We start from the raw sequence: 22,692 nt of genomic DNA on the forward strand, positions 1-22,692 counted from the left end.
TATCTGCAGGGGGAGCTGCAGGCAGGCTGGGGAGGGACTGCTCAGGAGGGGGCTGTGGGGATAGGCCAAGGGGCAAGGGTTTGGAACTGGAGCAGGGGCAGAGTCAGGTTGGAGCTCAGGAGGGGAGTTCTGCCCAGGGAGGCTGGGGGAGGACTCCTGGCACAGGCTGCCCAGGGAGGTGGTTGAGGCTCCATCCCTGGAGCCATTCAGGCTCAGCCTGGCTGTGTCCCCTGGGCAGCCTGCTCTGGGGCTCTGGCTGGAGCTGTCCCTGCCTATGGCAGGGGGGTGGCACAGGATGCCCCTGGAGGCTCCCTTCCAACCTGATGCATTCTGTGATGGTATGAGGTTCTTTCCACACCGTATCACAGTATAACTCAGGTTGGGAAGAGACCTCGAGGATCATCGAGTCCAACCTATCAACACAGACCTCATGACTAAACCATGGCACCAAGTGCCACATCCAATCCCCTCTTGAACACCTCCAGGGATGGGGACTCCACCACCTCCCTGGGCAGCACATTCCAATGATGAACGACTCTCTCAGTGAAGAACTTTCTCCTCACCTTGAGTCTAAACCCCTCCCCTGGCACAGCTTGAGACTGTGTCCTCTTGTTCTGGTGCTGGGTGCCTGGGAGAAGAGCCCAACCCCCACCCTGGCTACAACCTCCCTTCAGGGAGTTGTAGAGGGCAATGAGGTCTCCCCTGAGCCTCCTCTTCTCCAGGCTAAGCAACCCCAGCTCCCTCAGCCTCTCCTCACAGGGCTGTGCTCCAGACCCCCTCCCCAGCTTTCTTGCCCCTCTCTGGACACCTCTCAATGTCCTTCCTAACCTGAGGGGCCCAGAACTGGACACAGGACTCAAGGTGTGGCCTAACCATTGCTGAGCACAGGGCACAATGACTTCCCTGCTCCTGCTGGCCACACTCTTCCTGATGCAGGCCAGGATGCCCTTGGCCCTCTTGGCCACCTGGGCACACTGCTGGCTCATGTTCAGGCAGCTGTCAATCAGCACCCCCAGGTCCCTCTCTGCCTGGCAGCTCTCAGCCACTCTGCCCCCCAGCCTGTAGCTCTGCCTGGGGTTGTTGTGGCCAAAGTGCCGCCCCTGGCACTTGGACTTGTTGAATGCCATCCCATTGGATTCTGCCCATCTGTCCAGTTGTTCGAGGTCCCTCTCCACATGACTCCAGATATCTGGTGCAAGAGGTCCAGTGTCCAAAGTTTTAGGGCTGGAAGTCTTTGCTTATCAAATAGGTCAGAACGTGACTCCAGGACTCCCAGAGGTAAAATTGCTGCAATCGTTTTTGTTATGTCTTTGGCTGAACCTCAGGATTAGAGCTGTCAAAACATTGCTTTGGGGAGATGATCTCACTCCTGGTATCTGGCAGTTGGAGAACAGAACTCTCCCAGAGAAGGAAAATTCTTTGCTCTTCCAATGATTTCTTGCAAACATCATCTTTTCAGCTTCTCCCTGAGTCTCTGACAGTGTCAGATCTCGGCTGCCAGGCTGTGCTTCCATGCAAGGAGAAGAGGACATTCCAGTCTCTGTTGACAGGGGGTTGCAGGAGGAAACACAGCACTGGGGGGTTGGCACTTGAGCTGTATTGGAGTTCATCCCAGAGGGCTTGGGAACAGGCTTGAAAGTGGTGGCTGGAGGGCAGCTTCACAGCCATGGTGTCTGCATGGGCTTGAGGCAGTTACAGCTTCATGGCATCACAGCATGGGCTGGGTTGGAAGGGAGCTCAGAGCTCAGCCAGCTCCAACCCCCTGCCACCAGGCAGGGACACCTCCCACCAGCACAGGCTACTCAAGGCCTCATCCAGCCTGGCCTTCAACACCTCCAGGCAGGAGACAGCCACAGCCTCCCTGGGCAGCCTGTGCCAGAGCCTCCCCAGCCTCACTCAACAATTTCTTCCTCCTCTCCACTCTCAGTCTCCTCTCTCCCAGCTCAAAGCCATTGTACCTCATCCTGGCACTCCCAGCCCTTGTCCCAAGTCCCTCCCCAGCTCTCCTGGAGCCCTTCAGGTACTGGAAGGCTGCTCTGAGGTCTCCCTGGAGCCTTCTCTTCTCCAGGTTGAACATCCTCAACTCTCCCAGCCTGGAGCCCTGCCATATCTCTTGCAGCTTGGGGTCCAATGGCAAGCAAAGCACCGCAGAGTAAGGGAGAAACACTCCCTGGTCATGGAGTCACAGAATGGGGTTGGTGGAAGGGACCTTAAAGCTCATCCAGTTCCAACCCACTCCCATTGGCAGGGACACCTCCCACCAGCCCAGGCTGGCTAAGGGCCTCATCCACCCTGGCCCTGAACACCTCCAGGGAGTGGGCAGCCACAGCCTCCTTGGGCAGCCTGAGCTGTTTTGGGCCATCTGGACTTGCAGCCCCTTATGTTAGTCCCAGCATGGTTTTCTCTGGAGATGGGCAGCAGCAGAAGCAGAGACTGTAGTTTCAAGCTTAAGCTGCAGGTGGGTGGAGGTCAAGGCCTCTTCCCTCAGTGGGGAGCACAATGTCTGATTGTTGTTTTCCTCTTCTTTCCTCCAGCTACCACATGGAATGCCTTAACCCACCTCTGAGTGAAGTCCCTGTAGATGAGTGGTTCTGCCCAGCCTGTGCCCCCATGGGTGGCAGTGCTGCTGCAGGTAAGGGCTGCTGCTGTGGGTGCTGTTTTGAAGGGGTGCTTCAGCCCTGGCTGTATCTGCTTCAGATGACAGGCATGGTGGCCATTCCCTCCTGAACCTCAGGAGCTGACCTCAACTCTAGACTGATAAGGGGCCCTTGTTTACTGAGATGTTCACCTGCTTTACAGCCTGTGGAGCTGCTTCCTGTAAACATTCTTCAGCCCTCCTGAGGCAACCTTTGCTCTTCCTGCACCTCATTGCAGCTGTGTTGTCTCACCTTTAGCAGTGTCCTAAGCTCCAGCTGCCAAGGTGGCAGCAGTTTCTGTTCCCTGTGCTACCAGCAAATGGTCTGAGGTAGTGGTGCCTGTCCAGCTATCAACCCAGCACCACCATGGTCGTTAAAGAGAGGCTTCTGCACTTGGCTGCTGCTCAGTAGAGAAGCCTTGGACCTACAATAGACTCTTGGAGTCATAGAGTTGTTTTGGTTGGAAGAGCTCTCTAGCATCATTGAGTCCAACCATCAGCCCAGCCCCGCCATGGCCAACAAACCCTGGCCCCAGGGTTCTGAAACACCTCCAGCCATGGGGACTCCACCACCTCCCTGGGCAGCCTCTGCCAGGCCCTGACCACTCTGACACCAAAGACATTTTGCCTCCTCTCCAACCCAAGCCTCCCCTGGCACAATTCCAGGCCAGTTCCTCTCCTTCTGTCCCCTGAGACCGGGGAGCAGAGCCCAGCCCCCAGCTCCCTGCAGCCTCCTCTGAGGGAGCTGCAGAGAGCAATGAGGTCTCCCTCAGCCTCCTCTGCTCCAGACTGAACACCCCCAGCTCCCTCAGCTGCTCCTCCCCAGCCCTGCTCTCCAGACTCTTTCCCAGCTCCATTGCCCTTCTCTGAATCTGCTCCAGCCCTCAATGTCCTTCTGGCAGTGAGGAGCCCCAAAACTGAACCCAGCCCTCAAGCTGTGGCCTCCCCAGTGCTGAGTCCAGTGGGAAAATCCCTGTCCTGCTGCTGCTGCCCACAGCATTGCTGCTGCAGGCCAGGCTGCTGCTGCCCTTCTTGCCTGCCCTGGGCACTGCTGGCTCAGCTTCAGCTGCTGGCACCCAGCACCCCCAGGGCTTTCTCTGCTGGACAGTTTGCAGCCACTCTGCCCCCAGCCTGGAGCCTTCCTGGGGTTGTTGTGACTGAGGTGCAGGACCCAGGCCTTGGCCTTGTTGAACCTCATCCCATTGGCCTCAGCCATGGCTCCAGCCTGGCCAGGGTCCTCTGCAGAGCCTTCCTGCCCTGCAGCAGCTCCCCACAGGCACCCAGTGCAGTGCCCCCTGCAGACTGGATGGATTTCAGCAGGGGCACACTGATGGCTTCACTGTTTGTGTCTAACGCTCTTGATCACAGGCAGGCAGGAGAGCTCTGGGTCTCTTTCCTTTGCAGATGCCGACCAGGTGAGCGAGGAGGAGGTTGCTGCCCTCGTGGCTGACGTTGTCCCTGTGAGCAGCAGGCTGCGGCCGCAGGCACGCACGCGGGCGATAGCCAGGACGCGGCAGAGCGAGAGAGTCCGGGCCAGGGTCAACAGGAACCGCATCAGCACCGCCCGCCAGATCCAGGTACCAGCGGTGCATGGCCGCCTCTGCGACTGCGCCGTGCTCTGCTGCTGCAACTGCGGGGCTCTGCTGCCCCGGCGGCGGCTCTGCTGCTGCGACTGCCGCGCTCTGCTGCTGCGACTGCGGGGCTCTGCTGCCCCGGCGGTGGCTCTGCTGCTGCGACTGCCGCGCTCTGCTGCCCCGGCGGCGGCTCTGCTGCTGCCGACTGCCGCGCTCTGCTGCTGCGACTGCGGGGCTCTGCTGCCCCGGCGGCGGCTCTGCTGCTGCGACTGCCGTGCTCTGCTGCTGCGACTGCGGGGCTCTGCTGCCCCGGCGGTGGCTCTGCTGCTGTGACTGCCGTGCTCTGCTGCTGCGACTGTGGGGCTCTGCTGCCCCGGCGGCGGCTCTGCTGCTGCGACTGCCGCGCTCTGCTGCTGCGACTGCGGGGCTCTGCTGCTGTGACTGCCGTGCTCTGCTGCTGCGACTGTGGGGCTCTGCTGCCCCGGCGGCGGCTCTGCTGCTGCGACTGCCGCGCTCTGCTGCTGCGACTGCGGGGCTCTGCTGCCCCGGCGGTGGCTCTGCTGCTGTGACTGCCGTGCTCTGCTGCCCCGGCGGTGGCTCTGCTGCTGCGACTGCCGCGCTCTGCTGCCCCGGCGGCGGCTCTGCTGCTGCGACTGCCGCGCTCTGCTGCCCCGGCGGCGGCTCTGCTGCTGCGACTGCCGCGCTCTGCTGCCCCGGCGGCGGCTCTGCTGCTGCGACTGCCGCGCTCTGCTGCCCCGGCGGCGGCTCTGCTGCTGCGACTGCCGCGCTCTGCTGCTGCGACTGCGGGGCTCTGCTGCCCCGGCGGCGGCTCTGCTGCTGCGACTGCCGCGCTCTGCTGCTGCGACTGCGGGGCTCTGCTGCCCTGGCGGTGGCTCTGCTGCTGCGACTGCAGTGCTCTGCTGCCCCGGCGGCGGCTCTGCTGCTGCGACTGCGGGGCTCTGCTGCCCCGGCGGCGGCTCTGCTGCTGCGACTGCGGGGCTCTGCTGCCCCGGCGGCAGCTCTGCTGCTGCGACTGCGGGGCTCTGCTGCCCCGGCGGCGGCTCTGCTGTGGCGCTTTGCTGTGGCGCTTTGCTGTGACTATGGCTCTCTGCTTGGGCTCTGCTGCTGCGACTACAGGGCTCTGCTGCCATGGCTCCACTGCTGTGGCAGCACTGTGCTGCAGCTCTGTGCTGCAGCTCCCAGCTCTCTGCTTCAGCTCTCTGCTGCAGTTCCCAGCTCTCTGCTTCGACTCTCTGCTGCAGCTCCTGGCTCTCTGCTTTGGCTCTCTGCTGTGGCTCCCGGCTCTCTGCTGCAGCTCGCGGCTCTCTGCTTTGGCTCTGTGCTGTGGCTCCCGGCTCTCTGCTGCGGCTCCCGGCTCTCTGCTGCAGCTCGCGGCTCTCTGCTTTGGCTCTCTGCTGCGGCTCCCGGCTCTCTGCTTCAGCTCTCTGTTGCGGCTCTGTGCTGCAGCTCTGTGCTGTGGCTCTCTGCCGCAGCTGTCTGCTGCGGCTCTCTGCTGTGGCTCTCTGCTGCGGCTCTCTGCTCTCTGCTGCGGCTCTCTGCTGCAGCTCTCTGCTCTCTGCTGCAGCTCTCTGGCTCACGGCTCTCGGCTCTCTGCTGCAGCTGTCTGCTGCGGCTCTCTGCTCTCTGCTGCGGCTCTCTGCTGCGGCTCTCGGCTCTCTGCTGTGGCTCTCTGGTGCAGATCTCTGCTCTCTGCTGCATCTCACTGCTGCGGCTCATGGCTCTCGCTCTCTGCTGTGGCTCTGCTCTCTGCTGCAGCTTTCTGCTGTGGCTCTCTGCTCTCGGCTCTGCTGTGACTCACAGCTCTCTGCAGCTATCTGCTGCGGCTCTCGCCTCTCTGCTGCAGCTCTCGCCTCTCTGCTGCGGCTCTCGCCTCTCTGCTGCGGCTCTCGCCTCTCTGCTGCGGCTCTCGCCTCTCTGCTGCGGCTCTCGCCTCTCTGCTGCGGCTCTCGCCTCTCTGCTGCGGCTCTCGCCTCTCTGCTGCGGCTCTCGCCTCTCTGCTGCGGCTCTCGCCGCTCTGCTGCGGCTCTCGCCGCTCTGCTGTGGCTCTCAGTTCTCTGCAGCTCACTGCTGCAGCTCATGTCTCTTGCCTCTCTGCTGTGGCTCTGTGCTGCAGCTCGCTGCTGCAGCTCTCGGCTCGCTGCTGCGCCTCTCGGCTCACTGCTGCGCCTCTCGGCTCACTGCTGCGCCTCTCGGCTCACTGCTGCGGCTCTCTGCTGCGGCTCACTGCTGCGGCTCACTGCTGCGCCTCTCGGCTCTCTGCTGCGGCTCACTGCTGCGCCTCTCGGCTCTCTGCTGCGGCTCTCTGCTGCGGCTCTCTGTGGCTCTCGGCTCTGCTGCGGCTCTCTGCTGCGGCTCACTGCTGCGTCTCTCGGCTCTCTGCTGCGGCTCTCTGCTGCGGCTCTCTGTGGCTCTCGGCTCTGCTGCGGCTCGCTGCTGTGGCTCGCTGCTGCCTCTCTGCTGCGGCTCTCAGCTGCATCTCTCTGCTGCTGCTCTCAGCTCTCTGCTGCAGCTCGCAGCTCTCTGCTGTGGCTCTCGCCTCTCTGCTGCAACTCTCTGCTGCAGCTCGCAGCTCTCTGCTGCAACTCTCTGCTGCAGCTCGCAGCTCTCTGCTGCATCTCTGCTGCAGCTCGCAGCTCTCTGCTGCAGCTCTGCTGTGGCTCCCTGCTCTCTGTTGCAGCTCTCTGCTACGGCTCCCTGCTCTCTGCTGCAGCTCCCTACTTCAGCGCTCTGCGTCGGCTCTGCTGCTGCTCTCTGCTGCCAAAGGTGAAACAAGCTCCCACTGGGGAGCCCCAGGGATCTGCTTGAGTGAGTCCAGCAGGTGATCTGTACCAACACAGCAGCTGCTGCTCTCCTGCACCACGAAGTGCAAACTCACCTCCTGCCAGGAATCAACCTCCTCTGGCTGCTGGTTCTGAAGGCCTGGGGACAGCAACTGTCACAGCTGCTCCCTAAGTACAGCACCACACAGCTCCACACAGCAGGAGGGGAAGGGGAAAGGAACCCGTGGTGCAGGAGCTCTAGAGAGCCCTCAGGCTGTGCTGTGTCCAGCTGGAGAAGGGCCCAGCAAGGCTCTGGCCACTGCTGTCTCAGCAGGGTTCTGGGTGCTGATTCCTGCAGCCCCTGAGCTCTGTGAGCTCTGTCCCTCATGGCAAGGGACAACTGTTCACATGCTCTGGGCCTGATGCTGCTGGGATAGGCACAAAGAAGTCCCCCAGAGCTCAGCAGAGCTGCACAGCAGCTTGGCTGTGAGAGAGGGGAGGGAAGGCCTCACAGGCAATGCTGGTACTGAGGGCTGACACACAGCTACCTGCTGCTGACACCTGCGCACTGGGCAGCAGAGGCACAGCACCTGGAATACTGCATCCAGCTCTGGGCTCAGGAGGAACAGGGATTTGCTGGAGAGGGCTACAAGGATGCCCCAACTCTCCCAGCCTGGCCTCACAGCAGAGGGCTCCTCTCCTCATTGCTGTGGCCTCCTCTAGCCCCTCTCCACCAGGTCCCTGTCTGTGCTGAGGGCTCCAGAGCTGCCCCAGCACTGCAGGGGGTCTCAGCAGAGCAGAGCAGAGGGGCAGAATCCCTTTCAGCCCAAACCACTGTGTGAATCGTAGTATCATAGTATCATTCAGGGTTGGAAGGGACCACAAGGATCATCCAGTCCCAACCCCCCTGCCATGGGCAGGGACACCCCACACTAGATCAGCCTGGCCACAGCCTCAGCCAGCCTGGTCTTAAACACCTCCAGGGACAGGGCCCCAACCACCTCCCTGCACAACCCATTCCAGGGCTTCACCACTCTCATGGGGAAGAACTTCCTCCTCACATCTAGCCTCAATCTCCCCACCTCCAGCTTCATTCCATTCCCCCTAGTCCTATCACTCCCTCAGATCCTGAGCAGTCCCTCCCCAGCCTTCCTGGAGCCCCCTTCAGATCCTGGAAGGCCACAATGAGGTCACCTGGGAGCCTTCTCTTCTCCAGACTCAACAGCCCCAACTCCTTCAGTCTGTCCTCACAGGAGAGGTGCTCCAGCCCTCTGCTCATCCTCCTGGCCCTGCTCTGGACACCTTCCAGCCCCTCCACATCCCTCTTGCCATAGGGGCTCCAGAACTGGAGGCAGTACTGCAGGTGGGGTCTCCCCAGAGCTGAGCAGAGGGGGAGAATCACCTCCCTTTGCCTGCTGGCCACACTTCTCCTGCTGCAGCCCAGGCTCTGCTTGGCTTTCTGGGCTGCAAGTGCACACTGAGAGCTCCTGCTGAGCTTCTCCTCCCCCAGCACCCCCAAGGCTCTCTCCTCAGGGCTGCTTTCCAGCCAGTCCCTGCCCAGCCTGCATTTGTGCCTGGGATTGCCTCCAGCCAGCTGCAGGACCCTGCCCTTGCTCTGGTTGAACTTCATGAGGTTGGCTTGTGCCAACTTCATCTGTGTGCTATGGAGGCAGACTCACACCTGACATTCCAGCATGTTCCCTGAGGGATGGCTTTGTAGTGCTGCTTCTGGCCATCTTCCACAGGTGAATGTGGCCCAGGGAGTGAGGAGGCTGAGTAAGGAGCCCTGTCCTGTGTTGGGTTTTGGTCTTTGCCTGTTGTCCTTCCGTGTGTGCTGAGCCAGGGGGCAGTGATGTGCCTTGGGGAAATGGCTTAAGTGAACTCTTCTGCTGAGGAAACCTCCATCTTGGCTTGCTGTGATGGAGGGAGTCAGACTTCTGGTAGCATGGATACCAAGGGAGGATGGGGAGCAGGGTCCTGTTCTGCTTCAAAGAGCAGTCAGGAGGTGAGGAAGGTGCCAGCACCACTGAGCTGGCAGCTGGCTGAGACCAGTGTTGCCTATCCAGGTCTCAGGTCCATTTCTCCCCCTGTGCTGCTGTAACTGCATTGCTGCTGGCCCTTAGCTGCCTGTAACCATCTCCCTCCTGCTCCTCCCCAGCACGTGCCAAGGTACCTCATGTCCTCCCTGCTGGATGAAACCATCGAGGCCGTCGTGGCAGGCCTCAACACCGCTGTCTACCACAGGCCTCTCACACCAAGGGCTCCTGCTAGGCAGAAGAGAAAAACAGGTAAGAGCTCTGGAGGAACAACAGCTGTGGGAAGGTAAGGTTGAGTCATACAAAGCTCTGGGTCAGCTGTGTGCTGTCTCCTCTGCTGCTCCAGCAGTGCACTGCAGGCATTTGCTTCTTTCTCTCTGCCCAGAAGTATCTTGGGCCACAAAGATGCCCAGAGGCTGGAGAAGCTCCCCTGCAGCACTGCCTCCAGCTCTGGGGCCCCCAGCACAAGGAGGACCTGGAGCTGCTGGAGAGGCTCCAGAGGAGGCCACCAAGATGAGCAGAGGCTGCAGAACCTCCCCTGTGGGGCCAGGGGCTGGGAGAGCTGGGGCTGTGCAGCCTGGAGAAGAGAAGGCTGCAGGGAGACCTCAGAGCAGCCTTGCAGTGCCTGAAGGGCTCCAGGAGAGCTGGGGAGGGACTCTGGACAGGGGCTGAGGAACAATGGCTTTGAGCTGGGAGAGAGGAGACTGAGAGTGGAGAGGAGGAAGAAATTGTTGAGAGTGAGGCTGGGGAGACTCTGGCACAGGCTGCCCAGGGAGGCTGTGGCTGCCTCCTGCCTGGAGGGGTTCAGGACCAGGCTGGATGAGGCCTTGAGCAGCCTGTGCTGGTGGGAGGTGTCCCTGCCCATGGCAGGGGGTTGGAGCTGGCTGAGCTTTAAGGTCCCTTCCAAGCCAAGCCCTGCTGTGAATCTGGGAGTCTTGCAGGCTGCTGTGAAGCAGATCCCAAGGATTTAACTTTTCCTGCTCTGCTGCTGTGCTGTTGCAGCCAACTGTGTGTCCCTTGGAGCTGCCTGGTGTGCTGCTGGGGAGGGAAAAGGGGAGGAGAGGGGAAAATGAAGTGCCAGCACTTAGCCAGCTGCTTGGCTGTCTTTTGTCCCATCAGGTAGGAGGAAGAAAGGAGGGAAGAGAAGAACTCAGTCCAAGTCTGCTGGGAAGAAGAGTTCAGGGCCACAGCAGAAGAGAAGAAAGCGTCTGGTGAAGAAGAGAAGGGGGAAGAAGATGAGAGTGAGATCATCTGTGAGTTCTGCCAGGGGCCCTGCCTGCCACCCTACAGCAGCTCTGAAAGCTCCAGAACCTGGCACTCAGAGAAAATGCTGCCCTGTGATGAGAGCAGGTGGCTGCCTTCTGGAGGAGTGCATGCAGGGTGTGTGCAGTGTCCTCCAGAAAGGTGGATGTGGAAATGAGTTGAAACTCTGGGTCCAGAGGAGGCCACAAAGGGGATCTGAGGGCTGGAGAAGTTCTATGGGGCCAGGCTGGGAGAGCTGGGGCTGTGCAGCCTGGAGAAGAGAAGGCTGCAGGCAGACCTCAGAGCAGCCTTGCAGTGCCTGAAGGGCTCCAGGAGAGCTGGGGAGGGACTCTGGACAAGGGCTGGGAGTGCCAGGCTGAGGAACAGTGGCTTTGAGCTGGGAGAGAGGAGACTGAGAGTGGAGAGGAGGAAGAAATGGTTGAGAGTGAGGCTGGGGAGACTGTGGCACAGGCTGCCCAGGGAGGCTGTGGCTGCCTCCTGCCTGGAGGGGTTCAGGACCAGGCTGGATGAGGCCTTGAGCAGCCTGTGCTGGTGGGAGGTGTCCCTGCCCATGGCAGGGGGCTTGGAGCTGGCTGAGCTTTGAGCTCCCTTCCAGCCCAACCCCTGCTGTGAATCTATGACCTGTGAAGCAGGGCTGCTGGGTTTGCTGTCAGGTCCTGGCAGCTGCACTGCAGGGATCAGCCCAGCAAGCATGAGCTGTAGGACCTGCCTCACACCTGGCTGTTCAGGTGCACTGCTTCCTGGCCCTGCTGCCAGAGCAGTTGGAATGGCCACCACCTGTTCTTTTGCAGGGGCTGTGGCACTTTTTGTCTGCATTGCTGCAGAACTCAGCTCTAAGGGCTCTTCAAATCCCTTTGAAGACCACTTGACTCCTGGGTTCAGTTTTGAGGCCCTCACGACAGGAAAGATATTGAGGGGGTGGAGCAGAGTCAGAGAAGGGCAACCAAGCTGGGGAAGGGTCTGGAGAGCAGGGCTGGGGAGGAGGAGCAGCTGAGGGAGCTGGGGGTGTTCAGCCTGGAGCAGAGGAGGCTGAGGGAGACCTCATTGCTCTCTGCAGCTCCCTGAGAGGAGGCTGCAGGGAGCTGGGGGCTGGGCTCTGCTCCCCAGTCTCAGGGGACAGAAGGAGAGGAACTGGCCTGGAATTGTGCCAGGGGAGGCTTGGGTTGGAGAGGAGGAGAAATGTCTTTGGTGTCAGAGTGGTCAGGGCCTGGCAGAGGCTGCCCAGGGAGGTGGTGGAGTCCCCATGGCTGGAGGGGTTCCTGTGGCCATGGCCCCTGGGGCCAGGGTTTGATGGCCATGGTGGGGCTGGGTTGTAGATTAAACTGCCTGAGATCTTGCAGAGGTCTTTTCCAGCCTTAAAGATTCTCTGATTCTGCTACCAACAGCAGTGTCCTGCTGGGTGTGCTTAGCCCAGCTGCAGAGTTGGGGCTTTCCCCTGTGCTCTGCAGCTGCAGTGATGCAGTACCACAGTCTCACAGTACATTAGATGTTGGAATGGACCTCAAGAGATCATCCAGTGCACCCCACCTGCCAAAAGCAGGATCACTGAGGGTAGTCCACACAGGAGTGCATCCAGGTGGGTCCTGAGAGCCTCCAGAGCAGGAGACTCCACAACCTCCCTGGGCAGCCTGCTCCAGGCCTCTGTCACCCTCACTGTAGAGAAGTTTTTCCTCCTGCTGAGATGAAACCTCCTATGTTCAAGCTTCAGCCTGTTGTTTCTTGTGTTACTGCTGTGCCCCACTGAAAAGAGCTTGGCCCCCTCCCCTGCCCTTCCCTCCCCTCAGCTGCAGTGTCTCTGTGTGCAGGTGCAGGAGGCTACGACTCGCTCCCGCATCGCCAGGGCTCTGGGGCTGGCCAAGCCTGCGCGTGGGGGCTCCCTCCCCTCCATCTCCAGACCCAGCGAGCCCTCCCTTGGCCTGATGAGAGCAGATATTGGTGCAGCTTCCCTCTCTGTCTTTGGAGATCCCTATGAGCTGGATCCTTATGAAAGGTCAGGTATCTCTGGTGACTTCACAGCTGGGGCCACGAAGATGCTCGGAGGGCTGGGGAGCCTCCCCTGCGGGGCCAGGCTGGGAGAGCTGGGGCTGCTCAGCCTGGAGAACAGAAGGCTTCAGGGAGACCTCAGAGCAGCCTCCCAGTACCTGAAGGGGCTACAAAAGAGCTGGGGAGGGACTTTGGACAAGGGCTGGGAGTGCCAGGCTGAGGAACAATGGCTTTGAGCTGGGAGAGAGGAGATTGAGAGTGGAGAGGAGGAAGAAATTGTTGAGAGTGAGACTGGGGAGACTGGCACAGGCTGCCCAGGGAGGCTGTGGCTGCCTCCTGCCTGGAAGTGTTGAAGGCCAGGCTGGATGAGGCCCTGAGAAGCCTGTGCTGGTGGGAGGTGTCCCTGCCCATGGGAAGAGTTGGAACTGGCTGAGATTTGAGGTCTATTCCAACACAACTCATAGTAACCTCTCCTGAAGTACTGCATCCAGCTGTGCAGCACTCAGCACAATGACATGGACCTGCTGGAGCAGGGCCAGAGGAGGCCACAGCAGTGCTGGCAGGGCTGGAAGCCCTCTGCTGGGAGGCCAGGCTGAGAGAGTTGGCCTTGGGCAGCCTGCAGAGGGGAAGGCTGCAGGAGACCTTCTGGTGGCCTTGCAGTGCTTCAAGGGCTGAGCAGAGAGCTGGGGACAGAGTTTGGAGCAGGGCCTGTTGGGCCAGGCCAAGGGGGGATGGTTGGAACTGCAACAGGGAGCTGGAGAGTGGAGAGAAGGAGAAATGTTTGGTGCTGAGGGTGGGGAGAGCCTGGCCCAGGCTGCCCAGAGAGGTGGAGCTGCCCCATGGCTGGCAGCGTTGCAGGGCAGGTTGTGTGGGGCTGGGAGCAGCCTGCTCTGCTTGGGGATGTCCCTGCTGAGTGCAGTGGGTTGGAGCTTGCAGGGTCCCTTCCAGCCTAAAGCAGCCTGGGATGCTGTGGTAACACACTGGCCTGTTCCTTTTGTCTTCCTTGCTGAAGTTTCTCATCTCTTAGGGAGCCAACCTCCTTCAGCTGCTCACCTAATGAAACTTGTAACCTTTAAGAAGTTATTCAAAGGCTGCAGGCTGAAGGAGCTGGATCCTAAGCAACCATTTTCCAGAGCAAGTGAAGATGATGCTCTTGGTGTGCAATGAGCAGTGACCTTGCACACAATTAAGCAGAGTTGTGGAATCTTCCATGTTCCTACTTTTCCAGACACTTGGAATTCAGGAGAACCACAGAACAGCTTAGGGATCATCTACTCCAACCCCTCTCCCAGGGCAGGGACACCTCCCACCAGCACAGGCTGCTCAAGGCCTCATCCAGCCTGGTCCTGAACACCTCCAGGCAGGAGGCAGCCACAGCCTCCCTGGGCAGCCTGTGCCAGAGTCTCCCCAGCCTCATGCTGAAGAATTTCTTCCTCTTTTCCAGTCTCAGTCTTCCCTCTTCCATCTGCAGGCTGTTCCCCTGCCACCTTCTGTACACCTGCCCAACCTCTCTGCCTTGGATTGCAGAGTGATGGATTGCAGCACCCTCTAAGCTTGGGATTTAGGGGGAGGGGGCAACTGAAGTGACTGTTGGTGCAATCAAAGTACCAATTTCCTCCTGGAGACCCCAGAATCTCTGTTGGCTGCTTTATGCTGTTCTCTTTGTGTCTTTGCCCCACAGTACTGAAGAGGTTCCAGCAAGTGCAGACTCTCCAGTGAGTGCCAAAAGGAGAGTTCTCTCCCAGTCAGCACTCAGGTCTCACAGACCTGTGGCCAGACCTGTCTCTGTGGGACTCCCCAGGTAAAAACCCACCCAGGGACTTCTGTCTTGCTGTTCTTAATTGTCTAATGGCCATCTCAGAAGAGCAGGCTGGGCTGGGGTCCTGCCTTTTGTCTGGCCCTGAATATTTTGGAAGTGTGTGTCTGCAGCTGCCTGCACAAGTGTAGGTAATGCACAGCCCCAGCCATGCCCTGGGCTGATCCCCAGCAGTGTGGGCAGCAGGGGCAGGGAGGGGATTCTGCCCCTCTGCTCTGCTCTGCTGAGACCTCCCCTGCAGTGCTGGGGCAGCTCTGGAGCCCTCAGCACAGCACAGACCATGAAACTGTGTCCCCAGGTGCCATGGCCACAGGGTTCTGAAACCCCTCCAGCCATGGGGACTCCACCACCTCCCTGGGCAGCCTCTGCCAGGCCCTGACCACTCTGCCACCAAAGAAACTTTCCCTCCTCTCCAACCTAAGCCTCCCCTGGCACAATTCCAGGCCAGTTCCTCTCCTTCTGTCCCCTGAGACTGGGGAGCAGAGCCCAACCCCCAGCTCCCTGCAGCCTCCTCTCAGGGAGCTGCAGAGAGCAATGAGGTCTCCCTCAGCCTCCTCTGCTCCAGGCTGAACACCCCCAGCTCCCTCAGCTGCTCCTCCCCAGCCCTGCTCTCTGGACCATTCCCCAGCTCCATTGCCCTCTCTGGCCCTGCTCTGGCCCTCAATGTCCTCCTTGGAGTGAGGAGCCCAAACTGAACCCAGCACTCAAGGTGTGGCCTCAGCAGTGCCCAGCAGAGAGGCACAATCCCTGCCCTTCTCCTGCTGCCCACATTGCTCCTGAGGCAGGCCAGGAGTGACCTCTGATTGCTCTCTGTGCTTGTAGCATGACCCACCACAGCCTTAGGGCCAAGCTGCAAGCCCAGGAACTGGTTCTCACCTTTTCTAACAAGGCTGAAGCCCTTTAGAGGCCTCTCCTGAACTGTTTCAGTGAACCCTTTCAGTGAAGAGATTTCCTCCCCTCCGTCTGTCAGAGAGAGATGGAGGCTGACTGGCTCTAGGGAAGCCACCAGTACAGATGACCTTCCCTGGCTGACCTCTCTTCCTGCCCTTGCTCTTGGGTTCTTCTGGCTGTGATGTGTGTGTAGAGCAAGTGCTGTAAGAGTAAAGGCAATGTCCCCCCTCTGAAACATGCAGAAGCAGTGTGCCAGCCCTGAGCCCTGAGCAGGAAGCAGAAGCTGCCCCTGTGCCTGATCTGTTGGGGAGCATCCTGTCTGGACAGAGCCTCCTCATGATGAGCAGCTCGGATGTGGTCATCAACAGAGATGGGTCACTGACAGCCAAGAAGGCAGGTAAGGGTCTGGCACTTCCCAGTGCACTTCAGCCTCTTTGCTCCATGGAATCATGCTTGGTGGAGTGATCCCTGAGGCTCAGCTGGCAGGAGCTGCCAGCAAACCCAGCAGCCCTGCCTCAGAGTTCAGAGATTCACAGAATGGGTTGGGTTGGAAGGGAGCTTAAAACTCATCCAGTTCCAACGCCTAGCCATGGGCAGGGACAGCTCTGTGCCACCACCTGTGAAGTGAGGGCCTGGGAGGTTGTGTACAGGGAGTCAGAGAATCACAGAATGGCTCAGGGTGGAAGGGAGCTCAGAGGTCATCTACACCAACCCTCTGCCATGGGCAGGGACACCTCCCACCAGCCCAGCTTGCTCAAGGCCTTATCCAGCCTGGCCTTCAACACCTCCAGGCAGGAGGCAGCCACAGCCTCCCTGGGCAGCCTGTGCCAGAGTCTCCCCAGCCTCACTCTCAACAATTTCTTCCTCACCTCAATCTTAGAATCACAGAATTGTGGAATGCTCTGGGCTGGAAGGGATCTCCAGAGCTCCTCCAGCCCAAGCCCTGCACTCAGCAGGGACATCCTCCCCTGGAGCAGGCTGCCCAGAGCCCTCTGCAGCCTCCCCTGGAACAGCTCCAGGGATGGAGCCTCAGCCACCTCCCTGGGCAGCCTGCTGCAGGGTTCCAGCAGCCTCCTGGGGCACAACTTGTTCCTCACATCCAATCTCCATCTGCTCTGCTCTAGCTTGAAGCCATTGCCCCTGGGCCTGTCCCTGCAGGCCTTTGGGCACAGTCTCCCTGCAGCCTTCTTGTAGCCCCTTCAGGTCCTGGCAGGCTGCTCTGAGGTCTGCCCAGAGCCTTCTTTTTTCAGCCTGGTCTATCCTAGCCACGTCCTACAGGCAGTGCATCTCCAAACACAGGGATGCTCTTGCTGAGCATGTGAGTGTGCAGGACAGGCCCAGCACATGGCAGCAGGAATCCACCCTGGCATAGGGTCACTGGATGAGTTTTGGGTTTTAGGCAGGCAGCTTTCTTCTCTCAGAAGCACTGCACTGTGCTTTGCTGGATTTCCATTGCAAACTGGAGGGCAGGAGAGAGCAGGGATCTCTTAGGAAGCCAGTTGTGGCCTTTGTCATGGGTTGCTGCCATGCCTGTGCACTCTGCTTTGGTTTGGAGAGCAGTGATGAGGACCTTGGCAAGAGGATTCGTTGCTGGAGTTCTAGAATGCATCTGAGCATCTTCAACTGGCTCTGGGAGCTCTAGAGGACATGCTGACATCTTCATCTGGCTCTGGCAGCTCTAAAGCACGTGCCGACATCCTCGGCCGGCTCCGGGAGCTCTGGGGCACGTGCCGACGTCCTCGGCCGGCTCCGGGAGCTCTGGAGTCTGCTAGCATCCTCAGCTGGGTCTTCCCTTGGCTTGTTTTTGTTTGTAAAGAGTCTGATCAACTGAAGGACAGAAGGCTCTGGGGAGACCTTAGAGTGACCTTCAAGAGGAGCCTACAAGAAAGCTGAGGAGGAACTGTTGGCAAGGGCTTGTAGGGATAGGACTTGGGGAGGTGGACTGAAGCTCAGGGAGGGGAGATTGAGACTGGAGAATAGGAGGAAGAAATTCTGGGGAGACTCTGGCACAGGCTGCCCAGGGAGGCTGTGACTGCCTCCTGCCTGGAGGTGTTGAAGGCCAGGCTGGATGAGGCCTTGAGCAAGCTGAGCTGGTGGGAGGTGTCCCTGCCCATGGCAGGGGCTTGGAGCTGGCTGAACTTTGAGCTCTCTTCCAACCCAAACTCTTCTCTGAATCAATGAACTTGAAACTTAGGACTTATTTAAAGAATGAATCTCTAATTCCAGCCTCCCTTCCAGCCATTTTTATCAGCCATCAATTACAGGCTAATGAAGATGGCTCTGGAGATAGCTCCAGGACAGAATCATTTTGCTTCCTAAGCATTAGTGTTTAGCTCAGAGATGCAGCTGTCAGCCATTAAACCTTGAGTACCTAACATGCAGAGCTCTTGGGCTGCCCTGCTACTGTGTGCTGTGTCTGCATGTCGTAGTGGAACTGAAAATCATTAGCTCAGGACTTCTTGGAGTGATGTGGGGAGAAGGTCCAGGTGGGTCCTGCAAGGCTGAACTGTTTGCTTGTGTGCCACAGCTCCACTTCACAGGACATCAGCCACCACCTCCAGGGCAGAGGATGGCTCAGGGCACAGCATCCAGCCCACTACAGTCTACCCAGGGACCACAGCAAGCAGCTCCACTGCTGGACCTTCAGTTTCCTCAGGCCTGAGTGCTTGCACCAGACCCTCCTCCTCTTCCTCCTCCTCTTCCTCCAGCTTGTTCTCACCACCTCCAGCCTCAGTGAGCAGGCTTGAGCCTGCAGCAAGCCCTGCGCAGGGCACCTTGGACAGAGCGAGTGTGAAATCAGAGTATTCCATGACACCCAGGTCTGTCCAGACCCAGAGCATAGCTCCTCTGAGCAGGCACGCCTCCAGGGCAGAGGAGATGCCCAGATTTAATGGAAGCTCTAAAAACTCTGCCCCTGCCAACTCTGCTTCAAAGCCCTTGAGCTGTAGCTCGACCGCCGGCTCCAGAGCAGCGGCCGTGCGGCAGCCTCTGAAAGCCCCTCCCAAGAGAATCGACATCTTCGAGCTTCCCAGGATACCAAAGATTAAAAGGGAGTGCAGCAGCAAGCAGGGGGAGCCAGAAGCTGCAGGAAGCCCCACCTGTGACATCCCCAGCTCCTGTGTCACCCAGCTGACAGGCAAGGAGAGCAGCCAGCAGGCAGGGAAGGGTGGCAGGGGGGAGAGCCAGAGGGCGAACGGCAGCGAGTCGCAGCAGCCAGCCCGGCCCAGCGGGGTGGCCTTCTCCGGCAGTGCAGGGGGGTATGGCAGCTCCTCCTCCTCTTCTTCCTCCTCCAGGAGCAAAGGCCCAGGCTCTTTTGAGAGTTTCAAAATCAACATCCCTGGCAACGCAGGGCACCCCAGCAGGCTGCCTAACCCAGGCTTCTGCAACACCTTCCGCCCCGTGGACGACAAAGAGCAGCACAAAGAGGCTCCCTCGGCGCTCTTCTCCATGAAGAAGAAGCAGGTCAAAAGTGAGATCTATGATCCCTTTGAGCCCACAGGCTCGGACTCCAGCTCGGCAAGCAGCAGCCCCGAGCGGCTTGGCTCGGGGATCCCCCTGACCACCATCACCAGGACCATTTCCATCGAGCACCCCAAGGTTCAGACCTTCCAAACTGTCCGGCGCTTCACCCCCTGCAAGGCAGAGAACATCTTCGGGTCCGAGGCCGACTCCGATGCCCCGTCCGGTACCACCGAGGCTCAGGAGGCGGCGAAGGTCAAAAGCAGGCTTGTGGAGCAGGTCTCTGACACAGAGGAACGAGACAGCAGGGCCGAGGAAGACTCTCTGAGCAGTCCTTGCACTTCAGCTGCTGTTAAGCACGTTTCTGATGCAGAGAGCTTAAAAGAGGAGAGCAGGGAGGGCCCTGACGTGTTCTTTAACACTGAGGAATTGGTGAGCGCGGAACCGGAGCCAGAGAGTCCCTCCAAGAGCGACGGGCAGCAGAAAGGCCAAAAGGCAGAGCCAGCAGAGAGGCGCTCGCGCTCCAGGTCCTGCTCCAGCTCCCGAGGCAAGAAGAAGATGAAGAGGAAAAAGGCAGCAGCCAAGGAGCGCAGGAGATCCCCATCGGAGTCTCGGGAGAGGGCGCAGTCGAGGGACCGCAGCTCCAGATCCACCTCTTGGTCGGGCGGAGAAGAGCACAGCCGAGCGCAGCCGGCGAAGGCCAAGGGCAGGAGGTCTTCCACCGACCGCTCCAGCAGCCACGAGCGACCCAAGAAGAAGAAAGCCAAGGACAAAAGCAAGGACAAGAAGGCAAAATCTTCTTGGTCTAGGGAGAGAAGGAAATCTCGGTCGCGGTCGGGGAGCGCTGGCAGCGCCGGGGAGCCGTCTGAGAACAGGAAGAAGAAGAGGCGGTCCCGGTCCAGGTCCCGGCGGAGGGGACGCTCCCGCTCCAACAGCGCCGAGAGGGCGAAGCGCCGGAAGCACCGCAGAGACAAAAGCCGCGAGAGGCACGACAAAGATGGCAGCTTGAGGGCCAGGGGCAGGAAGAGGTCTCGGTCCAGGTCGCGGGAGAGGAGGAAGTGGAGGTCTCGGTCCCGGTCGCGCTCGGCGTCGCGCGCTCGGGAGCGCAAGAGCAGCAAGTCCAAGGACAAGAGGCCGCGCTCCAGGTCGCGCTCCAGGGAGAGGAAGCGCAGGTCGAAGGAGAGCTCCCTGCCTCCTGCGCTGGAGAAGGAGCCCAAACTTCCTGCTGACGGCGTGCCCGGGTGTCTGGAGTCACCCCACTGCGTCAAGCAGGAGCCAAAGGAGGAGCTGGTACTGGAAGAGCTCTCCATAACCATCCAACCAAACGTCAAGCTCGAGGAGAAGAAGGCTGAGCCCCCGATGCCGGTGAGGGAGGTCCAAGAAACTGTGAAGGTGGAGCCCATCTGTCAGGAAGTGACCTGTGGCACTGCTTTCCCTGCCCCAGGCATCACAAGCATCTGTGCCCCACTGGGCAGGGTGGATCCTTTTGATGAGGCAGAGCTGATGAGCAGCAGGGATGCAGCAGTGCTCGGTGGCAACACCAACCTGGAGATCACGGTGAAGATCGAGAACACGGCGCTGTGTCCCTCCCTGATGGACCAGCCCCCGAAGAAGGAGGTCATCCTGCACCTGCCAGCTGAGGCTGCACCCACTCAAAGCTCATCCAAGAGCAAGCTACCAGACTGTGTGAGGGAGGTGAAAGAGGAGTGCCTTGTGTCCAACGAGAAGACACATCACTTCAGGAAGCCTGAACTGGAGGTGGCAGCTCAGGGTCCTGCCCTGAAATCCAAAGCCCCCGTGAAAAGAGTGACCTGGAATCTTCAGGAGGAGGAGAGCAGCACCTTGTCTGCTGGAAAAGCTCCAAGTAAGTCTCTTGGTGGGAAAGCCACCAGCAGTTGAAGCAAGGTGTGTGAGGGTTTGGTGCCTGGTTAAAGCTGGTTGTAGTGTGACAGCTCTATCAGCTGGGCTGGGGCTGCCAGCCCTGAGAGCTGACAACTTACAGCTTCACAGATTGCAGCAGGTTGGAAGGGAGCCTCCAAGGGCATCCTGTGCCACCCCCTGCCATGGGCAGGGACAGCTCCAGCCAGAGCAGGCTGCCCAGGGACACAGCCAGGCTGAGCCTGAATGGCTCCAGGGATGGAGCCTCAACCACCTCCCTGGGCAGCCTGTGCCAGAGTCTCCCCAGCCTCCCTGGGCACAACTTCCTCCTGGTGTCCAACCTGACTCTGCCCTGCTCCAGTTCCAAACCCTTGCCCCTTGGCCTATCCCCACAGTCCCTCCTGAACAGTCCTTCCCCAGCCTGCCTGCAGCTCCCCTGCAGGTATTGAGCTGCAGCTCTGAGGTCTCCATGCAGCCTTCTCTTCTCCAGGCTGCACAGCCCCAACCTTCCCAGCCTGGCCCCATAGGGGAGATTCTCCAGCCCTCTGATCATCTTTGTGGCCTCCTCTGAACCCACTCCAGCAATTCCATGTCCTTGTGCTGGGTGTCACATAGCTGGACACAGCACTCCAAGGGAGTTGCACCCCTTGAAGCCATGAGGTGAGTTGTGTCAGTGCTGGCAGCACAGCTCAGCCAGCCTGCAGCTGCCTGCTGGGCTGTGAAGCGCCCATTGCCACCTGCCCTTGGAGCTGCCAGCTCCTGTTCCACCCTTCCTGCACTTCACCAGGACACTTGGTTTGCCCTCAGAACTGAGAAATCCTTCTCAGAACCTAGGGGTGTGACAGCTCTGCAACTCATTGCTGTGAGCATGAGGCAAAGCTGCTAGAAGCATGCTCTGGTGAGACCTCACCTGCAGTGCTATGGCATCCCCAGCACAAACCTGGAGCTGCTGGAGAGGGTCCAGAGCAGGCCACAAAGATGCTCAGAGGCTGGAGCAGCTCTGCTGTGGGGACAGGCTGGGAGAGTTGGGGCTGTGCAGCCTGGAGAGGAGAAGGCTTCATGGAGAGCTGCAGTTCAATACCTGCAGGGGAGCTGCAGGCAGGCTGGGGAGGGACTGTTCAGGAGGGGCTGTGGGGATAGGCCAAGGGGCAAGGGTTTGGAACTGGAGCAGGGCAGAGTCAGGTTGGAGCTCAGGAGGGAGTTCTGCCCAGGGAGGCTGGGGAGACTCTGGCACAGGCTGCCCAGGGAGGTGGTTGAGGCTCCATCCCTTGAGCTATTCAGGCTCAGCCTGGCTGTGTCCCTGGGCAGCCTGCTCTGGGCTCTGGCTGGAGCTGTCCCTGCCCATGGCAGGGGGTTGGATGAGATGCCCCTGGAGGCTCCCTCCCAGCCGGATCCAATCTGTGGTTTTCTAACTGCTGTAATCTTTGTGTTGGGTTGGGGTTTTTTTTTTGATGCAAACTTTGAGCAGTTCAGTTCAGTTTCTTTTGTGCCAGTTGAGTCTTTGTTTTGTGCCAGTTCAGTTTCTTCTTGTTCTGAAACCTCTTTCTCCCTCCTCTGGGGTGCCCCAGGGATGCCATTTTACAGACTTCAGCGAGCAAAAGAAGTCGCCTGGAGACCAGAGGACTTGAACCAAACCTTAAATCAGGTGCAGTTAAATGAGCCTCCTCCAACCAATTATATGATTCCTGAGCCTTTGTTTCCTGATCTAGATTCCTCTCAGGTTGGTTCCTCCTCTCCCAGCACCCCAGTGTCATGGAAGGCATCCCACCTCATCCGTGCACCACCCTCCCCCCATGGCAGAGGTGCCCCCTCCTCTGCCTGGGGCACATTTCATTCACCCCAGCAACCCCCTCACCATCTGAGCTCTCTGGGCCTTGCAGTTCAAGCAGCACATTTTCATCCTGCTCTCTACATGCAGCTTCTGTTTTCAGCAGTGGTGGAGAGTTGGTGCTGGTTGAGAAGCTTTCAGCTTCTCCCTGCTTGTGAGCAGGCTGGGCAGAAATGGCCTGGTGGCACTGCTGCCTGTCACCAGTTTGTCCTGTCCCCCAGTTAAAGGTGAGCAGCACTGGTGCTGGCTCCTGGTGCACAGAGGGCAGCAGAATGATTTGGGAGGAGAAATTATTCTCCAGTCTGGCTGGGGAAGGCCAGAAGGCCACTTGAATCCTGGGCTGCATCAAAAGCACTGTGGCCAGCAGGTCAGGAGAGGTGGTTCTGCCCCTCTGCTCTGGTGAGATCTCACCTGCAGTGCTGTGTCCTTCTCTGGGGGCCACAACACAAGAGGGATGTGGAAATGTTGGAGAGAGTCCAAAGGAGGCCACAAAGATGATCAGAGGGCTGGAGAACCTCTGCTATGGGCACAGGCTGGGAGAGCTGGGGC

At 59.6% G+C, this 22,692-nt stretch overlaps 1 protein-coding gene across 1 annotated transcript in view; it reads left to right on the plus strand.

The window, feature by feature from the left end:
• Nucleotides 1–22,692, plus strand: part of PHRF1 (PHD and ring finger domains 1) — a 53,465-nt gene that overhangs the window by 23,720 nt on the left and 7,053 nt on the right. Inside the window, exons 6-14 of the mRNA XM_068166683.1 lie at nucleotides 2,535–2,632; nucleotides 4,040–4,212; nucleotides 9,148–9,277; nucleotides 10,145–10,278; nucleotides 12,094–12,278; nucleotides 13,953–14,072; nucleotides 15,221–15,375; nucleotides 17,506–20,301; nucleotides 21,884–21,960. Of these exons, the coding sequence (XP_068022784.1) occupies nucleotides 2,535–2,632; nucleotides 4,040–4,212; nucleotides 9,148–9,277; nucleotides 10,145–10,278; nucleotides 12,094–12,278; nucleotides 13,953–14,072; nucleotides 15,221–15,375; nucleotides 17,506–20,301; nucleotides 21,884–21,960 (3,868 nt within the window). The remainder of the gene's footprint in view (nucleotides 1–2,534; nucleotides 2,633–4,039; nucleotides 4,213–9,147; nucleotides 9,278–10,144; nucleotides 10,279–12,093; nucleotides 12,279–13,952; nucleotides 14,073–15,220; nucleotides 15,376–17,505; nucleotides 20,302–21,883; nucleotides 21,961–22,692) is intronic.

The sequence above is a fragment of the Melanerpes formicivorus genome, unplaced genomic scaffold, assembly GCF_026170545.1.
Source record: "Melanerpes formicivorus ecotype bairdi unplaced genomic scaffold, bMelFor1.0.p_v2 SCAF_103, whole genome shotgun sequence".
Classification (NCBI taxonomy): Eukaryota; Metazoa; Chordata; class Aves; order Piciformes; family Picidae; genus Melanerpes; species Melanerpes formicivorus.